Source organism: Antennarius striatus, chromosome 15 (genome assembly GCF_040054535.1).
Source record: "Antennarius striatus isolate MH-2024 chromosome 15, ASM4005453v1, whole genome shotgun sequence".
Taxonomy (NCBI): Eukaryota; Metazoa; Chordata; class Actinopteri; order Lophiiformes; family Antennariidae; genus Antennarius; species Antennarius striatus.
Window position 1 is genome coordinate 17,169,229 of NC_090790.1, and position 24,344 is coordinate 17,193,572.

At 42.7% G+C, this 24,344-nt stretch overlaps 2 protein-coding genes and 1 long non-coding RNA gene across 4 annotated transcripts; all 3 read left to right on the top strand.

Annotated features, from left to right (window-relative positions):
* Positions 1 to 8,778: 8,778 nt before the first annotated feature.
* Positions 8,779 to 14,964, top strand: LOC137608454 (uncharacterized). Its single transcript, XR_011038191.1, has 3 exons — positions 8,779 to 9,271; positions 9,440 to 9,585; positions 14,825 to 14,964. It is a non-coding gene; the product is annotated as an uncharacterized lncRNA (long non-coding RNA).
* Positions 14,965 to 16,346: 1,382 nt separating this feature from the next.
* LOC137608453 (torsin-1A-like) lies at positions 16,347 to 18,659 on the top strand. Its single transcript, XM_068334841.1, has 5 exons — positions 16,347 to 16,613; positions 17,052 to 17,317; positions 17,396 to 17,571; positions 17,676 to 17,797; positions 17,917 to 18,659. The coding sequence occupies exons 1-5, from the start codon at positions 16,427 to 16,429 to the stop codon at positions 18,159 to 18,161; spliced, it is 996 nt and encodes a 331-aa protein (XP_068190942.1). The 5' UTR covers positions 16,347 to 16,426; the 3' UTR covers positions 18,162 to 18,659.
* A 413-nt stretch (positions 18,660 to 19,072) lies between these two features.
* Positions 19,073 to 23,179, top strand: LOC137608286 (torsin-1A-like). 2 transcript variants are annotated; one of them, XM_068334546.1, is made up of 5 exons: positions 19,073 to 19,349; positions 20,954 to 21,219; positions 21,306 to 21,481; positions 21,710 to 21,837; positions 22,285 to 23,165. In XM_068334546.1, the coding sequence occupies exons 1-5, from the start codon at positions 19,151 to 19,153 to the stop codon at positions 22,527 to 22,529; spliced, it is 1,014 nt and encodes a 337-aa protein (XP_068190647.1). In that variant the 5' UTR covers positions 19,073 to 19,150; the 3' UTR covers positions 22,530 to 23,165. The 2 variants fall into 2 exon arrangements, with proteins under 2 accessions (XP_068190647.1, XP_068190648.1); XM_068334547.1 differs by lacking the exon at positions 19,073 to 19,349 and adding an exon at positions 19,591 to 19,906 and having other exon boundaries at positions 22,285 to 23,179.
* The last annotated feature ends 1,165 nt before the right edge of the window (positions 23,180 to 24,344 follow it).

Here is a 24,344-nt window from a genome sequence, read left to right on the forward strand (position 1 = left end):
TCAGAATTTTAACACTGACCTCAACCCTGTGCCGTACTTGTCGGGTTCTTTCAAAGTTCATGATCTGAAATGACCTGTTATGAGACCCCTTCTTGCACGTTTTGCTGGTTTATGAACCTTTTAGGGGACATTGTGCGCACGTTTGGATGCAGCTATAGCTAGAAAAAGACAAACAAGCTGCTCCTCCTCTGCCTCCAAGACCAGCTTGACTGAGATCAGTCTGACGAGTCGACTTCATTTGTCATTAGAAGTGTGTTTCAGGACTAGACCACATACCCACACGGGTTAATGTGCATGCATGCGGACGCAAACGAGCTTTCTGTGTGTGTTTATGGTTTGGTGGCTGGGCTCCGGGCCACGAATCAGAACTCACATGGTGCAAAAGAGCGCTGCTACTCAGCACTGGATCATAATTTCTCTGCTGATTAAACAAATGATCCGACACTCCCAGAATACAAAGAACTATTTTTTTCTGCGATAACAAAGAGGCTACGTGCCGAGGCACCATGGGGGCGCTTCACTTTGGGGTCGCAGGTGACCGTACACCAACACGCACCATCAAGGCTGATCGCTCAGAGGGGGCACATTATAATTTAGGATGCAAAAGTCAATGTGGGCTTGTTTATGAATGTGTTTGTGTGTGTGTGTGTGTGTGTGTGTGTGTGTGTGTGTGTGTGTGTGAGCGCCAGGGAGGCCGAAGTGGGAGTGTTCGTCTTTTTAAGGAACTCTTTTCATTCTTTGAAATCAAGACTTGGCCGACACGAGCAAAGCTGTGCGGTTGGTGTTCCAGATTTGTCTCGGGGAAGATGCGGGAGGGGAAAAAGCTGAAGCGAAGCAGCGCTTCCTCTTTGAGAGGAAACAGGAAAAGGCTGGGGGAGTGAGATTCTGGAGCCTGCTCCCTTGGAACAATAAAAATCTCACTTTGACAGGAAACGGATCTGCGTCAAAGAGCGCCTGACCGATTTTGCTAAAGGGCAGTAGCGGTGACCCTAGATGAACAAGAGGACATCTGTGCCCGACAACAGCTCTGAGTACATGTGAAACGTTTTCAACATGTTTTAAGTTTGGGTTAATATGAATATGAACACCATCCAAACCTTTACAGCAAAACACCTTCACTACTGGAACAAGGGGACATCATATGGAATATCCATCCATCTATATGTTTCCGCAAATGCTCTTTCCTCCAGGGACGGCTAGAGCGGGGTTCACCCTGCACAGGTTGCCAGTTCAAGTTGGGGCAGACCCATAAAGACACAAACAACCATTCAAAGCTCACTTTCACACCTAAGGGCAATTTAGAGGCACCGCTCTGAATATATTGAAGGTTTGTGGGATTTAAAGATGGAGACTGTTGAAATGTCTGTGATAATTGTCTGAACAATAAGAGGATTTATTTACTGATGACTAGATAAATGTTTCGACCGCTGACCTTCGTAACTCTGTTTAGAAGATAAGTCAGAAAACGAGGGGGAGGGTTGAAAAGAGGAACAGGATTGGGCTTTAGTCAGCGCGACTAACGGGAAGACTGTAAGTTTAGAGTGACGTTTCACATATTTAATGCGGTTAAAGCTGTATTCATTAATGTTGCTGTGTGACAAAATGGAGGCTCATTGCAGTTATTTGTTTCCTACATTGTTGGAATTCCTATTAGATTTGGTCTTAGATGTCACGGCTGAAGAATGTCACATCTGACGGTTTGGTGAGTTGAGGATGAAGAATCAGCCTCCGCTGTGCAGGATTTCCATGCCAAGCAGCCAAACAGGACATCCTGATGTTCAAGGTCTGCCATCAATACCATCACCCCCCCAACATCAGACAAAGAGGCTTTAAGCATGTCCCAGCATTTCCTCAGCTCCCCTTCAGCAGCCAGGGGTAGTTTCAAAAATCCGTAATTCAAAACTGATGTTGCAGAATTCTCAAAGACTGGACCAAACCAAAAATATCTTAGGCTAATTTTGTCCCTGTGCATATTTAGCGTACGAGCACATGGAGTAATAACCCTGTCTGTGGCCTCCTCCTCCTCCTCCTCCTGGAGGATTCCCAGCCTCCTGCTGCCAGCTCTTCTTCTCAATCTGTCCTGAAACGTCAGGAGAGATGAGGGAGTTTGAGCTCATCCCGCCAAACCCTATGTCTCATAGAAGCGTGAGTCTAAATGGCATACTGTATTCCACATGTGTCAAACTCAAGGCCCTGGGGCCAAATGTGGCCCGGCACATCATTTTATGCGGCTCATGAGAGTATAAAAGGTCAGAGTGTCTGAAAGTGTGTTTTGATCACACCACATTTCCCACATGTAGTAAATAAACCCATTTGAACTGAACAAAGTTAATGTCCTAACTTGTGTTTGATGCTATTTTTCTTTATTTGCTTGGATAGTTTGATCCTTGATTGATGGAGTTCTGTGGGTTTCATAACCTGACAAATTAAAAGGATTTATGTAATAACAGAGCAACAAGCAAACATATTTTTTTTGTGTAACTGTAATGTTTGTAACTTGAATAAATAATAAAGTCAAAGTTATTTAACATTAACAGTAGCTACATTTATTTTACATTACATTGAGTTACATTTATAAGTTACATCTGGCCCTTTGAGAACAGCCATTGTGCTGATGTGGCCCTTGGTGAAAATGAGTTTGACACCCCTGGGGTACACCATCGAACCGCCGCAGCCCCAGATTTTAGGGGTGTTAAGCGTGGACGGTCACTGCCCTGCCGCGCTAATCATTAAAGTATTTCCTCCAGACATGATTTAATGCCGTGTTCCTACAGGAACATACATCGCCTGGATGCTGAGGTGTCGCAGAAAGGAACTCTGTTACATGTGAAGGAATATCAAATTTCTTGGCTGCAAAAATTCACCTTGGCGTTGCCAACTTGTTTCACAACTTGTCAGCGGGAACATTTTGCGTTCTACTGTTTTCCGTGTTGTTGGGTTGCTGCGTATCCCCGGATCTCCTTTGTGTATTATTACAAACTTTAACAGGCGAAAGAGGAAAGTGAGACTGGCATGAGAACGTTAATCATTTCAAGAGTGTTTAGAAAGACACAAAACAAATGCAGATTTGAGAAATGATTGTTCTCTAACAATATTATCAATTAGAATTGATGTGCGGCTCGATGCAGCCAAGACATGGGGTCACTAGGGTTCCTCCTGTTGGAACCGTGATATCTGAGATTGTCTGTTGTAGAGATAGTCCACTGGGTAAACACATATTTTGTCATGTTTGTGTATATTTAATAACAATGGACCATCAATTTACCTGAAATATATCTTCAGGGGACCATGAATGGCACCACATGGTATTTTCTTTACCAATTTATGGCTATTTTGCTAATTTTCCACGCAAGACTTTACTCAAAGTCCACTGCACATTTAAAATATTTTACTCAAGTAATATAAGTTCGGGTTCAGTGAGTTAGCATAAACAACATAAAATAAATAACTTCAGAACACACAAGACAACATGCCCCCATCCCAGGAGGGAAGATAAAAACTACAACATCATTTTTAATTCGTGGTCTGTTGGGTTAGAAGAACGCCGTATGTCATGCTAACGTTCCGGGAACCGGCCAAAATTTACTGTTTCATTAGGAAGAGATTCAAGAAATATACATTAAGCCTGTCGACGCTCCATTTGAAATATTACAAAGACAAAGTCAAGTCATAAATACATGCTAGCTTAAGAATCGTTCATTTCCGACTGCTCATTTCATGAAATGGAAGAAATATATCACCCCGTTTTGACTATATTAGTTCTCCCAGCCAGATCCAATCTGTTTGGTCTACTCTTCTCTGTCAGAGCATGAACCATAGCAGGAGACAATGAAGCTCAAAGGCCTCCAAACAAACCTTTTAACCACTGATTCATTCGCTTCTCCTTGACCCCTGCTTCAAAAGTGACCCGTAAACCTTTTTGTCCCACGAGCTCTTTGTTTCTGAAAATCTGCTTTGACTAAAAGGCTCAACTGAAGCTAGCCTCTTTCCGAAGAAGCATAACCAGTCAATTTTATGGATCACTGCTGCTTCTCAGACTGGATCAGCTCCAATGATGGTAACAAGAGTGTTGCCCAACAGACGGATGCTGCATCCAAAGGGACAGAGTGACACCAGGGTGGAGCAGAGAGCGCCGAGGTGTCTGTTGAACCAGGCAGCCATCTGTTCCAGAGCCGTCCTCTGGGAGGAAGGGTACCGGTCCATTAAGACCAAGACCACCCAACGCAAGGACAGTTTCTTTTTCCAATGTCTTAACCTCTTTCCAACTACCTTTAAAACTGATGTACATGTCCATCAGTCGCCGAATTCATCAATCAATCAATCGATCAATTAATCAATCAATCAAGCCATGTGTTGTCTCGTCTATTTTGAATGCATGGATGGACGGATGGAAAGATGGATGCATGGATGGATAGATTACCCAGAATACCTGCAAAAAAAAGAAAGGCCTACATAAACCACAGATGTGCTTTAAGTTTGCTCTTAATTACCAGATGCTTGCATGCTAACGTGCTAAATGAAGATCCTGAACACTCTCAGTATCACTTATCATCAGCATATTCAACAGTATTGTCATCTTTGGCACATTAACATGCTGGTTTTAACATTAAGCTCGCTACTTACAGCCCTGCTGCGCTAGCTTCACCCCGAGAGAATGGATTGAAGCATAGCATCCATTTCTATTAGCAGTTTCCTAATTGGTTAATTCATTTTTTATTTCCCTGTAAATTACTATTTGCATACTATTTAGCATATCTCAAGTACATAATCAAACAAAGAATTTCTAGATATATGCAGACAACTTTTATTTATTTACCTGTGTTAAAAAAAACAACAAGTGCCAGATTTGTTCATTATTCATCATTTTCACCTTCTAGAACCAAATTTCCCAGTACTCAGCTCTTAAACTTTCCCTACAGCGAGAGCCAAATCTTTTCAGCTTCCTCTCAGATGTCTGTCGTTGAAGACAAAATGCAGAGCATTTGACGGAACTCGCTTCAGTGTCAGTAAACAGTGACCTTCGGTCGGACGGGCGCCGTGACTCCTTATGCCGATGATAGCTTTATGAGAATGCAGCTGACGAGCCTGTGTGAGGCCCCACCCTGCTTTAAGTCAGGTTGTAACTCCATTCTCATTGATGTGATGAATGGACCTTTCTTTCCTCAGCGGATTCTTGCGCCGTGAGGAGCGTTCAGCCTCGCGTCGAATCTCCGTAATGAAGTCCAGCACCGCTTTTGACTTGCCGTATTTTGGGGGGATCTGTCAACGGACCACAGGGAGGGAATACCAGCCCGATGCTGTTACGTTCCCCTCCAGTCTTAATGATGGGTTCATTAAAAAGGTATCTAGCTAGCTAACTAATCGCAGATGTCCGACAAGCAGTTGCGTTATTAAAGACAAGAGACCCTGGAGGAGATTTATGTCAAACTGTACCCCGGGAACCTTGAGCTGGAGTCTCAACATTACAGCCATTTGATCTCCTGTCTGTCTTTGGTTTTACATCAAATCCGAAGCTGTCCTTGACATCCATTTAGTGGAAACATGATTATTCGCTGTAGCTTTGGAAGGCAAATCAATGCAAATCAAACCTGACAGGTTTTGTAGTGTTTCTATAAATGTACCTGTTGAACTGGGCATGAAGGAGGGGGACAAGGGGCACCAGATCCTGTATGTCCACCGACTGAAAGCACACAAGCATGAAATAAAAAAAATATGACCTACTGGCCTCCAACAAGCCCAACTTCCACAACAGCAAAATGCTGCGATAGACAAGCCTGACAAATGGGCCTCCCTTTAATTGGGCTTACAGCGACTGCACGCAGGTTTTATGAGGCGAGGCACTCTCATAACTATATCAAAGGCATTAGCAGAAGGGCTATAATGCGCCCACAAAGTGCGACTGGCATTCCTGATCCAAAAACTGTCTGCAGATCAGCAGTGTGACGGCGATGAGGAGCAGACAAGTAACAATGGACAGGCATTAAGAAGGGTGATAAAAAGAAAAGTGCGGCTAACTTCGGTTGTTTTGTCATCAAAAAGATGTTGGCGCAAACCCCCCCCCCCATGGAGCGAACGTTGCTAAGTCATTTTTTCGTGCAGGGATATGTTTATGTGTAGGGTTTAACTAGCACTTAGGTTTGGTTTTCAAACTGTCTTTTAGTTTTAATGCCCCAAAAAAAGGTCTGTTAACTCAACCGGAAGAGGTTTTCCAAAACTCTTATGACTCAAACTTTACAACGTCTAGGTTTATGATTTCAGTCTGTTCAGTTTAGTGTCATTATAAGCTTTGAGACTCATACCACAGGGGGTTAATTTCCATAACATTAGCATTTGATACATGACAGTTGCTTTAAAATTGCACAATGTTAATATGTGAAGATATTTTAGTTAAACAAAAGGTGTAAATGTGGAAATGATTTACCCAAAATCAAGTTGTACAATCCGATCGCCTTGGTGACCAGGGGACTAGTGTGAGGCTAACGTATGGATATGCATACTTAATGTTTTATTGCTTCTCCGCTGCAAGTTTCCCGACTTACAGCCTTGTCTGTATGCTAAATATTAAACTTTAAGGAGCAGTCTGTTATCTTAGTTTGGCATACAGACTGAAAGTAGAGGCAACAAGCTAGCCTTCCCCCCCAAAAGTGGTCAAAAAGGAACACATCTGCAGCTAAAACTCGCTGATTAGCAATAATTCAGCCCATCCATATTAATCACCTCCTCGCTGTAACATCATAAACAGTGCATTAATCATCTAACATTCAGTCATTCATGTTAAACTTTTTTTTTAACTTTCTTTTATTTGAAATATTGTGAAATGTACAGTTTTACACCTTCAGGGCTGAGAAAAGGAAATCTAAATCCGCTCATTTGCAAGTGGAAATTTACTGTTCAAAACTAATACGCTCATACAACCTGTGACGTTCACGAGTTTTTATTAACAGGGTAGCGAGCCTGAAGGTTGGGGAATTCATGCTGGCGTTTTTGAGCGGTCGTCAGACTGGATTTGGAAAAAGTTTGCTGTTTTTGCCTCCAAATCCCTCTGCTGCTGACTGTCGTTTCCTAGATGGTCATTAGAGGCACCGAGGTCTCTGCTTGAGAAAAGTGGTGGATTTCCGGATGTGTGTGTGTGTGTGTGTGTGTGTGTGTGTGTGTGCAGAAAACTGGGCATCGTCGAGATCTCCCCAGAGATATATACCCACTTACTATTAAAAGCCCGTAGGCAAGTCTGGTGAGCGATGCATGACTGATATCCTGTATTCTCTGATGCAATGAGGTTTCATTTGATGGGAAGCGACTTGTACATGTCATACATGAAGTTCATCGTATTGACTGTGCTGCACAGACGTAAACACACATTTGCACAAACTTCCTTCTCGGTGTTTGTGCTTGTGAGCCGTGATTGGAAGACTTTGGCGTTCCTCTGGACGTTCCAGCCTGAGACACACAAGGACAGGCCTGCACAGGATGTGAGGAGGGTGTGGTGCTTGAGATTTCTCATTCTCCCACAGACTCCGGGACGCAGGACTTGCAGCTCAAACAGATCTTAAGGAGCCGTTTGCATACATTTTACCGCGGTGGAAAATGCAAGCCGTTCGACGGTCGATGGCGTCTTTATCAGCGTCCTCATTCACAAATGCAAGAACTGTCCCCAGCGTCCACACCCAGGTTCATTTCCCACCTCGACGCTCCCCAACACAGGGGTTAATGAACTTGTTTTGAATTCCTTCACCTCTTGACAGGAACTACATTCCAAGCCTTGAAAATAGTGGCTAAAACAAAGAGAGGAAGTGATGTGAGAGCCCTTCCTATCGACTCCCCTCTGAATTTATCTAAATCCTGCAGACTCGCTCGCCCGCTCCTCCCGCCTGTGGCCCCACCCTGGAGGACGCTAAAAAAAGCGGGTCCATTTTCCGCCACAACCTTTCATCCACGCACATCGGTTTAGTAAACTCGCCGGGTAATATCGAGCAAAATTTTCCAACTATCCCCCAGCTTTGGTGCTCACTGCTCACTACGCTTGTTAGTTCTGCCTGGTTGTGATTACGTCCGACCCGTTGGGCCTAAACAAAATTTCTCCTCCATCCCTTGACGTAAATTCAGATATATTGGTGCTGAGAAGTGGAGGATACATCTGTAATGTGTCAGGGTGTTTTTCTGCACCTGATTCAATGCAAACCTGCTGTGACCCACGACCTCTGACTCATGTGACTCCACGCCACGAAGACGGCGGCGGGCGACGCCGCCGAGCAAAATGTCTTTGGCAGAATCGGGGAAGGTGCATGTCAAGTTTGCCGTTCGTGAAGTCTGTAATTCCCCAAGACTGTTTGTTTTGTCACGATTCATTTGAACGTGATTAATGTTCATCATATATGCCTGTTTTATTTAGTAGCATACTCAAACTTTGCTGGGTAATGGAAAAAAAAACTGCATTTCTTCCATTCTAGCTGCGCTACAGGTAATAAAGCACCAACGGCGTGATTGTCGGTTATATAAGCAGGCAGCTCTAATCTGCGGTTTCAATGGATAGAAGTCATTTAGCAAGGCTTCGGCATCAAGCTCTTAATGTTGATGTAATTGTTCTGTAAGCAACATCAGGAGGGTAATAAGGGGTGGGAGACAGGAAGCGTCATTTAGTTACTGGCTCAATCTCCAGAAGCAGATCTTCCGGTTGACGGGTGCTTCCCCGCGTTAAGGCTACAATAATATATGAGTCACAGCCTGGGCTGATAGATGAGGAGATGAACAGGAGGGAAGGGTGGACTGAGACGGGGATAAGAGCTCGAGGAAACTGGACCGGGGTGCAGAACTTGATTTCCTCGAGCGAAAAATCTGAAAGGGTGGTCTGTTTTGGCGATCTACAGCGCCTACTAACAGTAAAAAGCTGTTATAGAGATAACTAATATTATCATTTCTGCAGGGGGAGACATTTGCACATTGGATAGTGCATGTAGCATGTAGCACCAAGGCCTGACCGCGACCGGAGAGAAGATATGTGTGACATTTTGACTATAATTCGCAGTAGGAGGTACACGGACATGCTGGCCACCTCTGCAGGCGGTTTATTTTTAAGAGTAACTCAAGAAAAATAAATCCAGCTCTTTCTCAACCATGTGGGTCTGGATTAGGTTGCATTCAAGGACAAAAAACAAATCCGATGACTTGATTCTCCACTCTATGGATGCAGATATTCATGTTCCTGTCTCTGCACCTCTTAATCATCCTCCTGAGTTTCTGTCTTTGGCACCGTTTCTGCACTGTTTCCCAGGATGTAATGTATACACACACACACACACACACACATACTCAAAAAAACAAAACATGTCCCAAGCAAAAAGCATAATGAACTGCTGACATGCCATACAGGGAAAACCCCTTCAGTTCAATCATGTATGCACACTTGAACACACATTAATATGAGTTCATGTTTCCCTCTCAGAAACGACATGAATGCGTGTTGCACTTTGTGACTGGTGGTGAGATTTAAAAGCTGCTAATGTGTGGGATGATGACCTCCAGAGCGAGACGCCCCCCAAACCCCACCACCACCACCACCACCTTTCCATTCCTGGCCAAAGGACCGCGGTAAGGTTCCCTCTTTTAACAGGTCTCCACAGGCCCATCCGTCTTCCTGGAGAGCCTGTCAGTCTGCGCTCAGGGATTTTTTCATGGTGACAAATGAACTGGATCTCAAATAAAAAGGGGCTACAAGAGGCTGCTGGGGACAAAAGGGTCCAACATGTTCGGAGATGTCACCATCGCAGAGCTGCTGCTTGGTTGCTGGTTTGACTGTGTTTCCATTCAACTACATTATAAGATCACTTAGGCTTTGAAAAGACGCCAAGCTCTCCATACTTGCCAGTGATTGCCTCATTTATCCATATTTTGATGTGGTTGCGCTCAAAGTCCCATAAAGTGACATTTATATATTTGCAGTTATGTAATTATGGTCAATTTCATTTGGAGAGGAAACATTTAAGTTGCTTATGTTGTGCAACCAGCAGTTATGGACCAACTTTATTCTGTTAGTTCTGCACAAAAGTGCAAAAATCTTTTCTTTTTTTTTTTAGATCTGATTTAATGTGCGTCACATTTTCTCCATTTGTTTGTCAGCTCACACCTAAATTATTAACCAGCTATATTTCAGCTTTTTCTTTTTACATATGAGCCGACACAGTCTTTGCAGAGTCATGGGCCACCGCCACCACAAAGTCTTTCGATTGCAATCTTCCCGATGCACTGAAGACTCATCTGTTGCGAAATCTAAGTACTATTTCATTCACCTGATCGATCTTTAATTTACTTTAAGGACCCTGGATGCCTGAAGAAATACAGGTTTAGTTCCAAGAGCAGATATATTTGGGACAACAAATGAAATACTGTTTTTCATCTGGGAACGTTTCACTCGTCTGTTGAGTCAGCATTTTGGCAGAAATTTTCATGAACTACAAGTCACCTCCAAAAAAAAAAATTCCTGTCCGAGCTGAACTGATCAGTGATCCTTTAACTGTGAGGATAAAGTCGGTGCAGCTTGTAAACGCGGGTTGTATTCTTGTGGATGTGGTGTGTTTGGGCAGCTAACGGCTCTTATCGGCTCCATCAGTCGTCTGCGTCGGGACGCTTTCACGCTCCTCTGATCCGCTGGTTCTTATCTTCTCAACCTCTTTGTGTGTGTGTTTGTGTTTGTGTGTCGAGAGGAGGGGGTTCAAGGGAGGTTAAAAGGAGAGTGGGCTGCAGGTAGAAAGGTCGCAGGTGGCTTCAGCGACCTCTTGTTCTCCATCTTAATCGAGAAATCTTCCGCGATTAGCTTTCGTCTCACAGCTGATCCTTTAATGTCAGATTGATGATCAGAAACCGTCGTGATATCGTGGGGTTGGGGTTAATGTGCACCACGCTGTGGTCCGTTACGTTGGCGCGATGAAGGACAGCCGGTGGAGCAGGTGGGTGTCAAACAAGCCCTGTGTTTGTTTGTTTCTCACCCACCTCATGCTGTTGCTTCATCCTTCCATTTATTTTGGGTTTCCTCATTTCATCCGTCACTTCTCCATCTGTGCCAGGTTTTTCCCAAGGCCTTCTCCCAGCAGGGACTCCCAGATGGCGGATAGATTGATAACTCCTGATCCAGTTGTAGTCCCGCGTCTCCACACTCAAAGGCTGAATCCAACATTCTTTTCTCCTGATGGGGTTGAATTAGAATTTAAAATTTGTTCCACTTCATTTTTGGGAAGTTTCTTTCTTTCTTTTTTTTTTTTTACTTCCAGCGCCCTCGTTTCACCTGTTTAAAGAATCCCTTGACCCCCGATTCAGTTTGTATTTATCTAGCTTTTAACTCGCTCATATATTCACACCCGAGCAAACAGGGAGTGAATGGGATCGTCGCCTCCGAAGGTCACCACAGGTGTGTTTGGCTGCCGTATTTTCTCATCGGTCACCTTGAAAAAAAACAAGTCTTTGTTTGGTTTCGGTCTTACGACTCCTGGCAGGCGAGAGGCATTCACAAGAAATCAAACACATTTATAACACCGATTATGTTTTCTTGCCACACAGCCGTAAAAGCAGCTATTAATCATGATTTATGCACGAGTAATAGCTTTCCCCTTCTTTTTTTTTTTTGTCCCATTGTGGTTACAGGCTCAAAGGCATTAAATCAAATTCATCATGTTTTAAAAATAGTAAATAATCCTTGCTGCTAAGCTTCGGTGCTTTTACAAACTTGTTGGATTGATTGGCTAATGTCGAATCAAGGTTTGTTTTGGAGCTTTACATAGTATGTATGTCATTTAAGAGTAAAGCCGGTCTGTCGTGTGAGCAGGAATTCATCAAAAAACTTTGGAACAAACTACTTCTCCTGCACGAGAGATAACATTTAAGAGAAAAGATCTCTGTATGGCCACTGCAGGCCACCGTAGAGCTGTGACATTGAGCGATATAGTCAAACAATCAATCAGTGGGAGCCCGTTCCATAAAATTCTTCTTATATATCATACACTGAAATTGAGGGCGACACACCCAGTCGCTCGCGTATGTCTTCAGGATGTCACGGCTTCATCCCAAGGAAAGAACTGTTTTCACTGAGACAATGCCCCTTTAGCACCGTCTCTTGCCCCAACGTCCACCACCTGAGAGAGGAAGACTGAGGCGGATGCTGGAGATGAGATCACTTCCTGCTCGGGGTCTGGATATAGCCGTGATGGGGTACGGGGGGATGTTTACGCAGCGGACTACAGGGGCTCCTGACACAATGGGTCCAGCTCACAGCGTGTTTGTTGGATGACGGCAGGCATTGTGCTTCAGAGACGTATGCGTGCTCTCAATCCTAAAGAACTCCACTTGGCCCTTTGTTGCTCTGTGCTGTCCTGTTGCATGCTGGGATATGTGCACTCCCATTTTGCAGGGGGGCATCCAATCGCTCTGAGGTGAACAACGCTGCTTTGACGTTTGTTTGGCAGCCAGGAGAAACCACAGCTCAATCCTGCACGTAGCCGGCGGTAATCTGCTCTCGGATACCAAGGGGAGCGTTCCCGAATCCCAGGCTGGTGCGGCGAGCCGGGAGCAGATGGTCCGGGTTATCTGTGTGTTTGATGGTTCTCCTGGACCGCCGACCGTCAAGGCCTCCCTTCGATCGGGTCGGTCTGTGTGTGATATAAACACCAGCGTGGGCAAAACACAAGCGCTGGCAGGTCCGTGGAAAACCCACCCATGATTATGGAATCTGCAACAAATCACCAAACGTTACTCATAACAGAAATAGATCTCTAGTTGGTTTCTATGACAACGACTGACAGTCACCAATTTCAGACTTCGAACTGAACTGAAATCAGTTGTCCAGGATTTAAAGTTAATCATCCTCCACACCACCAATTTATTCAGGTTGATTTCAATACACCATCAATATAAAATCAATACCGGGATGATGACTCAGATCCTTTTAGATTCAGCAAGGTTCAACTAAAACTTGCCGTTTCACATCAGAGTTCAACTTTCTGACTCCGCAAAGAATAAAAAAGTGTTAAGATTTAAAAAAAACATGAAGTATTTACTCCTATTATTTTATAAATAAAAGTCGAAACAGATGAGATGCTCCAGCTTTATGAATATTTTTCTCATTCTCCTGCTTTACTAAAGCATCTTTATCCTCCCTCCACCTCCTTATAACTCTGTCACCACACAACCTAGAGCTTCTTTGAATGGAAACTAGAAACTGAAGTAATTTGACCGCATAATTCTGTCTCCTTGGTAGCCGAAAAGTTAATGTAACTTCTGTCACTCAGTTATTTTTCTTCTTCAGTTCCAAAAAAAAAAACAACAGTAATTTTGCCCTTTGAGGAAAACCAATTGCCATACAAACGCTTTAACCCCTCCTGGTGGTGGTAAACGGTATTACACTTAAAATACTTTTTCAATCACATCACATCCATCTTTCTATATGTGAAACTTCTATCTATACCTCCTGATCTCTTCTCTGATCTTCTTTACAAGAATGTGGTTTGATTCTTCAGGGTGGGGGTGAAGGCGAGGGTGAGAGGAGGTGAGGAGAGGAGGAGCTGGGGGTCACCGAGGAGGAGTTGGGGGTCAGTGTGTGGTGCACTGCCCTCCGTTTATAGTGAGATTAGAGGTTGACCTATCCCCTTTGTTTCTATAGTGACACCTCTACAAACGTCCTCTTTACCCACTGAATGAACCGGCGCTGGAGGGAAACGCCCCCCAGCAAGAAGCTGACATCAGAGTTAAAGATATTAGAGCTAAAAACAAAATGTTGCTCTGTCAGAGTCATCAAATCATTTTCCAAAATCCAAAGTGAAAGGATGTTTTTTTCTTAACTTTTTATAGATGATCGGGAAGAGTCCCAGACTCCTCTGGTTCTTGAGTTCCTGGACCTGATGAGTTAATGTGAAAACAAACTGCAAATTTGCAGTTCATTTTCACATTAAGCTCACAGATGGCTAACTTTATAAAACTCCCTAAAGGTGCTCTCTGTTCCATTACATGTCAGAATCACTTAACCAATGTGGAAAAGGAACTTTAGAAATTCAAAAACTTACTTCAGTGTCAAGATTTTGGATTGGAGACTACAAATATTCAAATAAAACTTGCGACGCAGACTAGCCGGGGTTTGAAAGGTGTGTGTCGATAAGTCCAGGTCTAATGATCAGTGTGTTATGTGAACGATAGGTTCCTCCACTCTGTCTCGACATCTGTTTGATGGATCGTAGCAAAGTTTTGCACAAACATTGACGTCCCTCAGAGGATGACGCCGACTGACCTTTGGTGACCCCGTGACTTCTGCACCAGCATCAACTTCAGGGGAACATTTTTACATTTATAGCCACATAACTCAGCAGCCATTGGATGGAACGACACAAACCTGACGATACTTCTAGTTTAAGACCAGGAAACTTATGTTCCTACATGTGTCATCTGCGCAGATATTAGCACGCTACGCTAAACTATGACCACGACAAACATCTTCTTGCTGGACATTATCATGCTACCCTATTTGGGAGCATGTTAGGGTGCTAATGTTAGCATCTTATTTAATATGCGCCTTTAACTGAGCAGCTGGTTGACATTTGCTGCAAAGCATATCCAACTTTCTTTACATGCAAACATAATTTAATTAGCTTCCTCATATAATATATTATTGGGAATTGGAACTCTGAAATTCTCTTAATAGTTTTAAAGTTTAATAAATGCTCATTCTGAATACACAGCAGTGATCCCATGTTGTGCGAGATGCAGAGGGCATAAAATCACATTTAAGCTGTTGCACACAGAATCACCCTGGAAACAATAATCATTCTTTGCACGTTTTGCTGTGTACTAGATGCTAACAGATAACACAGGAAACTGCTTGGAGCTGGGACAGGAGAGCTGGCGCTGGGCTTCATCCGAGCTTTCTGTGTGTGTGAAAGCATCCCAGACTCAGTAAGTCGGAGTTATCTGCATCCGTGAGGAGGTCTGGGCTTTATCGGGTGTCACGGTCCCCTCGTCGGCCCTTATCTTTGCCCCCGAGGAACCCGAGGAATAGTCTCCATCAGGGAGCTTGAGGAACGCAATCTGACCCTGTCCACATCGGGAAGGACGTGCCATCACAATGACTGGCTGGAGGAGAGGAAGGAAAAACATAAGCAGCAGCAGAAAATGAAGGCCTTTTGTCTGACTTGTGCCTCGTGAGGGGTTTGCGTCGGCAGATTTACGACTGCATCCTGAGGACTGAGGGCTACAGAGGGAAATACGAAGTATCTAGAACCTGATGTGAATTTTTACAGCTCCTTACCTCACATTTTACTTCAAAAAATGGATGTGTTCGACTGTAGCTACACACCTGTTGCTGGTTACTCTCTGTCACCATCCGCATCCTGTTGTGAAAGTGTGCCAAAACCGAGCACAGCCAGAGGTTACCGAGGCTGTAAAAAGGATTCAGTCCTGGAGAAAACATTTGGTATCTATAAACTACATTCTGTTTTCATAGACGTGCCTGATCCAGAGAGGAAAACCTTAAACATGAAGTTCCCAGAGAGGTTAACCCCATGACACGGAGAAGAAAGACAACTACCTCATCCTCCATATATCCTGGACGTAAAAGAATCATAGAAATAATTAAAGGAATAAAGGAGGCAGTAATCAAATGAATAAACATCTTATTATAGAAAATAAAGACATCAACATGCAATTAAAAGCATTGCAGGTGTACTTTTTTACCTTGAACAGTCACATGATATGTGAGGTACAGTATGTATAAAAGAGCAAAGGATTGTAGGACAATATATTTCTTCTCAGAGGATCACTAGGAAAATGTGCAGCCAAGTATTTAAATATTGAATGAGGACACTGGTAGCCTATTGAAGAACTGAAACTGACACTTGGAATTCATTTCAAAGGCATTTTACAAAAAAAAATAAAAAATTAATTGATAAACAACAGAAAAGAGTTGTGACATTGAGAGGGAAATGTAGAGGGAACAGTTAATCATCTAATTGCAGGAAAGGAAAGTTTCATTGCTGAAAAATGAAAAGTGTCTGTAGATTTGAAAAAATCAAAAGTGAGAAAATTGGATTTAAAAATGCTAAAAAAAAAAAGAAAAAAAATAAGAGGATGACCTCAGTATCTATCTGTCTATCATCCATCTGTAGGCGATGCCATGTCAATGCTCAGAATTGAGTCTGATTATATTCAATGACTTAAAATGTAAGACCCATTAAAACTAACAATCAGGCCACAGAGACATCAAATTGACACAAGTGACTGTCAGATAATGGTCAAAGACAAAGACCTTCAGGAATGTTCAACTCTGCTCGGTTCATACCTGGACTCAAGGTGTTACTGGGAAGTCACGTGATTTCGGCGCGCTTTCACTTTCAATTCGTCTTTATCCGCCGGTTCTGTCCCGGTAGATGTGACACAAGTGTCGCTGCAGGTTTCCAGGATGAAAGCAGAGAAAGTCTTCTTGTTCTTTAACGTTCTTTTGGCAGCCGCTGCCCTGGCAACCGCGTTCGATCCGGTCATTACGGCCGCAGTTGTCGGTGCTGTTTTTGCAACAACATTTGTTGGGAATCATTTTTTCGGCCAACGGGAAACGTGTGACGCGAAGTGGGTTTCCTTCAACGCGAAAGGTGAGTGCGAAGGAGACGCAGATCCAGATTCCAGTTGATTTGTAGGGGAACAAATGTGTTTTTACGCATAATCCGGTGCGCAAAACCGATTTATGTGCGTCTTTTTTTGTTCAGATTTAGGAAAAGTCAATAAAAAAAGGTCAGTTTGACTCACTACGGTCAGGTGACAGCTACCAGAAAATTTAAAAGTAATGTGGTGATAAGGTTTAATCTAATTAACAATTAACAAAATAAAATGTCAAGTAAAGAAAGTAATAATAAAAAGTGTCAAACACAATAAATATTAGATCATAAATAATAATAATAATCAGTCAATAAATATCAATTTAAATATTTGTTGTGCATGGCGCTGTTGGCAGTTTGCAAATGTACCTCGAGTTAAATTATTATAATCTATAATGCAAGCCACGTTGGATGATTCTGCTTCGTGCTCTCTAGGTCTGGAGGCCAACCTGGAAAACAAACTGTTCGGACAGCACCTGGCATCACGCGTCATCCTGAACTCCGTGCGGGGATTCATGAACGATGAAAACCCCCAGAAGCCCCTGGTGCTCTCTCTGCAGGGACGAACCGGCACGGGGAAGAACTTTGTGAGCAGGATAATAGCAGAAAACATCTACAGGGAGGGAATGAACAGCAGTTTTGTTCATGTGTTCACATCTGAATTTCACTTCCCTCACAAAGAGAAAGTTGAACTCTACAAGGTGTGATAGAATCAGACACAGTCACACGGTTCGGTTCGCTCGTCTGTCTGATGTTAATGTGCTGCTGGTTCTCTTCAGCATCAGCTGCAGAAGGAGATCAGAAGCAGCGTTGAGACTTGTGGACGATCCATGTTCATCTTTGATGAGATGGATGAGATGCATCCAGGCTTGATCAACACCATCAAGCCTTTCCTGGACCACCACAACAAGCTGGGTGGAATTTCCTATCGGAAAGCCATCTTCATCTTCCTCAGGTGGTCATGGGTTCCTGTCCCACTAAAACTCAAACCTGTTGTGTTTTGTACAGTATGTGAAAGTGTTGACAGTAAGAGGCTAATTGCGTCGATGTTCCTGCTAGCAATGCCGGAGGGGAGGAAATCAAACAAAAGGCTTTAGATTTCTGGAAAGAAGGACGTCCTCGAGAAGAGATGACGCTAAAAGACCTGGAGGAGTTTCTCTCCGCCTCAGCATTTAACAAAGGTGATGATGGACAAGTTATTTTATCTTGTGTTTATTTATTTTATGTTGTGGACATCATATAAAAATTGTATAATAGAGTTGTTTTATACTGGCTGTGTCTTTTCGCTGTGTTCCCAAAGGTGGATTTTGGCATTCCGGACTGATTCACAAGAACCTGGTGGACTTCTTTGTCCCATTTCTGCCTCTGGAGTACGGACACGTCGTCCAGTGTGTTTTAGCTGAGATGAAATCGAGAGGTTTTAGGCCGGATAAGGAAGTGGCCGACCGAATGATCAGAGATTTGGTCTTTATTCCTAAACCTAATGGTGTGTTCTCTGCTTCAGGCTGCAAGACAATAAGACAAAGGCTGAACTTCTACATATAATAGAATAATTCTGCCGTGAATCAGTTAATAAACAGATTCATGTGATGATGTGAATCGTGTTAGGAGTGAACACAGCGTTAGGACCTCATCTACCTCTGCTTTGTTACCGAAACACTTGTTCCGTTGAACTTGATTAACTTCAATAACTGACAACAAATGTGAACTATCATTTCAATATTTTTTTAAATTTCAAATTTAACAGCAGATTGCACCACATTATGTCAACCCTAATCTAGATTAAGGGACAAAACACACCATATCCAGTTGTTAAATTTGATTGATGTGAATTAAATTCTGCCAATTTTAATAAGTAATTTAATAAACCCGAGGATTAAATATTACATTGTTCAATAAATCTGGATAAAAATGTAAAGAATGCTCACTAAATTAGTAGCACCTTACCTTGATAAGACGCTGTTGATTTTCATTCATTTCATTTATTGTATAAAAAGGTTCAATGGTTCTCCATTGAACACGTCTGTGTTGTATAGTTTTAAAGTCAGCGGTCAAAAATGAATGAGGAGAAATCAAGACAACTGAACGTCTAGGATAAAGGCTTTATAATAAAGGTTAACACATGTTTTATTAACGGGTTTGGACCCATTCCACTCATTATGCAGCTGCAGAAATGGCCTAAAACTCGGTTCCATCAGCTTCATAAAAACTTTAACTTTATAGCAAAATCACCTGTTCCTGTGGGGATAAAAATGATTGTAGTGACCAGGTTCAGATTATAGAACTAGAGGAGACCCCCAAACTTTGGACTCTGACGTCACCGCAGCGCCGGATGTGCTTGGCAGCCAGAGGCCCCTCCCACCTCCCAGCCAGAGGGCCCCTCCCACCTCCCAGCCAGAGGCCCCTCCCACCTCCCAGCCAGAGGGCCCCTCCCACCTCCACCTCCACCACCGTCACCTCCTCCACCAGCGCTGACAGCTCTGTTGACTCAACAGTCTGTCTGGGAGGCTGAGGTTTGCGATATTTGGAGCGACATGAAGCCCAGGAAGCGACTCGTCCTCCTGCTGTGGATGCTCGTCTGCTCCGCCACGACGGAGGCGATCGAACCCATCAGCACCAGCATCGCAGTCGGCATGGCTGCGGCTCTGACGGGCTTTCTAGCGAGCTACCAGAACATCTTGTACTATTTCAACGAGTGCTGTCGACCCGAATGGATTTCCTTCAACAGGACAGGTAAAAGTTTCGCTAACGCCTTCCGCCGCTCTGACGCTACTGGGTTCCGTTAGCACACTGACGGTGAGCTAACTGTGACGTCAGCATGCTAGCGTCAACCGGATCCTCATTAACTTAGCCCAATAAGTGATGACAGACATGTAATTAAATATAAAACCTTTATTTTTGTAGTTTACTTCAATTTCAAACTTGGCAGTTTTGTCGCGTTCAACAGAGCCAAGTGTGTTTTGTCGCGTGTTGATGACGTAGCAGGAAGCGCCCATTCGCATTCGTAAGGGAGCTAGCATGAGCGCTAGTCCGGTGAGGTTTTTATCGAAGTTTTATGGTTGTTTTGATGAATAAATACCATTGATGTTCGGATTTGGGAGTTTCGACGATGAGAGCTGCACACAAATATTTATTGTTGTACATTTTAACGACCAGTTGTGTTGTTGTAAACACGTTTGATCCCGTCACAACAACAGTAGTTGTGGGTTTCGGTGCAACGCTGGGGCGAACAATCTGGAATTATTTACATGAAAGTTGTGAACCCAGATGGATAGCTTTCAACGCAACAGGTGAGGAAGCGCATCCTGTAAAACTAAAATTTAACTCTAATTTCTTTGCATGACTGTTTCGCCTTGGCGGCCGTAGAATGGATAGGACTTGGGTGTGAACGTATGGATTCGCTTTTCAGCAACGATGTAGGAGGATTTCCACCATAATCAATGAGATTTCTACCAGGGAGCTGATTCCTAAATAATAATATTGTTTCATAATCGCGTTTTGACAAACATCGTGAAAAGTAATAACGCAGATTATTCAGATCTGTGAGCTATAAAAACTCGATGCAGCTTGATTTGAGTTCACGAAGAAATCTAGAGACCTGAATCTGCCATCAGTTTTTATTTCTGTTTTCAAAAGCAGAAGGAAATAACCAGACTGCTTCTGATTATCAGCTCTTACAGGATTACTTTTTGGCAAAGCCCCAGAAACTATTTCTCACGTCTGAGTGGCAGCAGCAGAGGAATGTGTTCTGGTGTTTGGTTCAGGATTTGTGCTTTAAGAGTCTTTAACCGTTCCCACACTGATCCTTTACCAGACGAGTCAGTTCATCTCTGAAATAAATACCTTTGTGCCATAAAAGCTGAACCTTCTAAAAATAGGAACGCATCTATTTTCACAGAGTAAATGTTTTTTTTTTACCAAGCTGTACATGGTTCACTGTTGCAAGAATCTGTTTGGTAGCTGTTGCAATGTTTATCCCTCGATGCTGCAAGATTGGAGATAAGAAAAGGTCTGTTTGATCCCTGCAAAGATTTAGATCAAAGATCACCGAGAGTTGTTGATGTCATTAGATTAGAATTTAGAATTGTATATTTCTGCGTAGCTGTCTTTTGTCAGTCTACATTTCAGTCCACTGTTTCTTCCTTTCAGTTTCATTATCTTTACATGTTAGGGTCATCTTATTACCAGATAATGTTGTTGACCTGATGTATTTGATGCGCAGCTCCTCTTTAAGCTATCACCTAACAACTAATTGACCAGGACACCAGAGGATACCAGTTGACTCATTTCCTGTGGGAGATACTGACTGAAGTGTTTCTCTTCTGCACTCCCTCTAGGCCTCGAAGCCGACCTGAATCGCAAACTTTTTGGACAACACATTGCCTCGCGCATCATCCTGAAAGCTGTGAACGGATTCATGAGCAACGAAAACCCAAAGAAGCCCCTGGTGCTCTCTCTGCACGGATGGACCGGCACTGGGAAGAACTTTGTCAGCCAGCTGATCGCCGAAAATATCTACAGAGAAGGGATGGATAGCAGTTTTGTTCATGTTTTCACATCTGAACTTCACTTCCCTCATTCCAGTCAAATTGAAACCTACAAGGTAGGGTGGCAGACAAGAGAACAGATGCTTTCATCTGAAAAACTTTGGCTTTGTTTTGACATGACTGAGCTGCTGTTTCTCTTCAGATTCAGTTGCAGCAGTGGATCAAAGGCAACGTCACCAACTGCGCTCGCTCCATGTTCATCTTTGATGAGATGGACAAGATGCATCCTGGCCTGATTGACAGCATAAAGCCATACCTGGACTATTACGACAAGCTGGATGGAGTTTCTTACCGGAAAGCCATCTTCATCTTCCTCAGGTGAACAGCAAAACCATTGTTTTCTTTTTTTTAACCACAATTTAATATTAACTTTAAGAGTACTCACTGCTACCTAATACCAACCTGCTCTATGTCCCTGCTGGTTTGTCCAAAAGTAACTTACAAATGTAAAATAAATCCTCGTTTTGTTGTGAGATCATTTGGTGGGCGCAACTGCTAAATCAAAGGCCAATTCTAAAATCTCCCCTTCTCTGATTTTTCTTGCAGCAATGCTGGAGGAGAGAGCATCATACAGACGGCTTTAGATTTCTGGACCTCAGGGCGAATTCGAGAAGAGATTGAGCTCAGAGACCTGGAAACGGTGCTCTCTCTGTCTGTGTTCAACAACAAGAAAAGTGAGTATGAGAAACCAAGAGCTGCACAAACCGTTTTGGTCTGCAGATGATTTTTGACGGTCTGTGTCATAAGAAGAATAACAATTGTATTTTGTTCAAGTGAGTAAGACAAACAAAGAGACGTAACATATTTTATAGCAACAAGTTTTATTTTTTCTTCTCATATATAAAATGGGATCTTGATGTAATTTGATGATACTTTCGGTTTACATATTGCACTTACAAGTGGAAGTATCACCAAGAAAATCAAGCAATCAATCAACGTTTATTTATATCGCGCTTAATCACATCAGCAAACATTTTAAAGCGCTGCATGACATCAAGAGCTCCAGAAATGGATTTTAACGTTTTCCTCAACCAGTAGTTACGCTTATCTGATTGGACCTGAAGATTCATGTAAATTAATTAAATTTACGTTACTGGAAGTGTCTCATTGTGTCTCTGCAGGCGGCCTGTGGCACACGAGCTTAATCGACAAGAACCTGGTGGACTTCTTCGTCCCATTTCTTCCTCTGGAGTATCGACACGTCATCCAGTGTGTCCTCTCCGAGATGGAAGCCAGAAGAATCCCGCCGGACAAGAACGTGGCCGACCAGGTGGCCAGAGATTTAATCTATTTTCCCAAATCGGAGAGGATTTTTGCCGTCAAGGGGTGCAAGACAATAGAGAGCAAACTAGACTACTACACATAACGTTCGTCCGATGTATGGGACGCTCCATTGCTGTTTGCACTTTTTTTGTAAAGTAAGACACTCTCTGCCAAATGATTGAAGAGAGGAAGCTAAGCGGAGGAAAAGGTTTCTGTCGGAACTTGTGGAAACATGAAGAATGTCAACCGGATGTCTCCGGTGTTGCATCTTGCTTACACTAAACGAGAAGCTCAAACAGCGTCTTGCCGGTCAAATGAAAAAGTAATGACTTGAAACGTAATCCTGTGTAACTCGTTTAGGGATCCCATCGCTGCGTTGCCCTCAGAGCTTCTCAGCGACCCGCGGGGCGTTCCTCTGTCTGCTCACATCACTGTTCTACGTTTCTTTTTTTTATGTGTCGTCCGTGGGCACGGACCTCAGGCCTTAATTATTTTTAATTTCATTGTAATACTTTTAGATCTATTGAGTCATGTCTTCTGTATATAAGAGTCAATTCACTGTCAAACTTGGCTCGCCTTTCAAATAAGCGATGTATAAAACTGTTTTGTATTAAAAATGAACAATAAGACAATAGCAAAGTGTTTTGTTTCTGCAGTGCAGCCACACATTTGTAATATCCAAGTTGTTTTAAATACAAAAATGGCGAAAGATTATCTTCTATGAAATAAATCAACTTGCCTTGTAGTTATGACTCTAGACACAGAACAAACTTGTTTTTCTTCCTTTTACCACAACTTTTTTTATTGATAAAAAATTAGCATAGAGTTCAAAACCTGTTCCTATAAATCACAGCGGAACAGGCTAAACAAATACATGCACTGTGTTGCTGCTTCTTCAACTAGACTAAATCTTAACGAGACAGTTTCATTGAGAAACAAATTCACATATCTCCGATGTATCTGAAGGTATGGACAACATTTGAATTAGTAAAAGTAATGATTTACATCCTGTTGTAACTCAGGTATTGGAATACAGTGCGCCCTCGTTCTTTGAGGTGAATGCGTTCCAGGAACCACACGCCATTGAGGAATCCGCGATCTATTTATCTTATTATTTACGGTAATTTAAACGTTTATGACCCTCCACATACTGATATTAAACCACCGTCCGTCTGTATTACCTTTTCCCACACTTTATCGACTATTTAAAGCACTTTCGTGTCTCACGAAAGTCCTCGAGACTGACTGAACGAGAGCACTTCCGTATGCCGTCAGCCAATAGAATGTGCGTACGATATCACGTGACTGCCGACCGATGAGGTAATCCTCCCCTCAAGAAAAAAACAGCCGACTCTTCTAACTTCACTCTTCTAACGAATGTTTTTAATTTGTTCAGTGAAAATTTTAGTATAAGAAAATTCATCTACGGTGCTGGGTACAATAGATTGAATCAGAGAAAGTGGCAGCTTTTAAATTGTATTTCTGGAGAGGCAAAACTTGCAATTTATGTGACCAGGAAGAGGAGAATTGAAAACAACACCGTTCAGGAAGCAGCTACGGTTTTTTTGCTGTAACATCAGATGTCGCTTAAAACTAGAATTTGGTTTCTATAAATTGACAAAAGACCTGAATAACTTACGGAACATCTGGTGTTACAAAAATTTCCTATGCACTTTAGTTGATGACCACCTCACTTTTGCCAACTTCCTGTTATAATGTACTCATTTTTATATTGTATTCTTTTTCTTTATTGGTGTTTAGTGTTTTTGAGTGTTTACTGTTTTTGAAGTTTCATCTAATGTAAAATTGTAAAATGTTTGAATGTGATTAAAATGTTTTTGCAAAAAAAAAAAAAATTAGTAAAAGTAATGATTTACATCCTGTCGTAACTCAGGTATTGGAATACAGTGCGCCCTCG

What these genes read in the sequence shown, in the direction of transcription:
- LOC137608453 (XM_068334841.1), top strand. Translation starts at nt 16,427, where the DNA reads ATGAAAGCAGAGAAAGTCTTCTTGTTCTTTAACGTTCTTTTGGCAGCC. An exon ending in GGTTTCCTTCAACGCGAAAG is followed by an intron (nt 16,614 to 17,051) that starts GTGAGTGCGAAG and finishes CGTGCTCTCTAG; the next exon opens with GTCTGGAGGCCAACCTGGAA. An exon ending in AGAAAGTTGAACTCTACAAG is followed by an intron (nt 17,318 to 17,395) that starts GTGTGATAGAAT and finishes GGTTCTCTTCAG; the next exon opens with CATCAGCTGCAGAAGGAGAT.
- LOC137608286 (XM_068334546.1), top strand. Translation starts at nt 19,151, where the DNA reads ATGAAGCCCAGGAAGCGACTCGTCCTCCTGCTGTGGATGCTCGTCTGC. An exon ending in GATTTCCTTCAACAGGACAG is followed by an intron (nt 19,350 to 20,953) that starts GTAAAAGTTTCG and finishes CACTCCCTCTAG; the next exon opens with GCCTCGAAGCCGACCTGAAT. An exon ending in GCCATCTTCATCTTCCTCAG is followed by an intron (nt 21,482 to 21,709) that starts GTGAACAGCAAA and finishes TTTTTCTTGCAG; the next exon opens with CAATGCTGGAGGAGAGAGCA.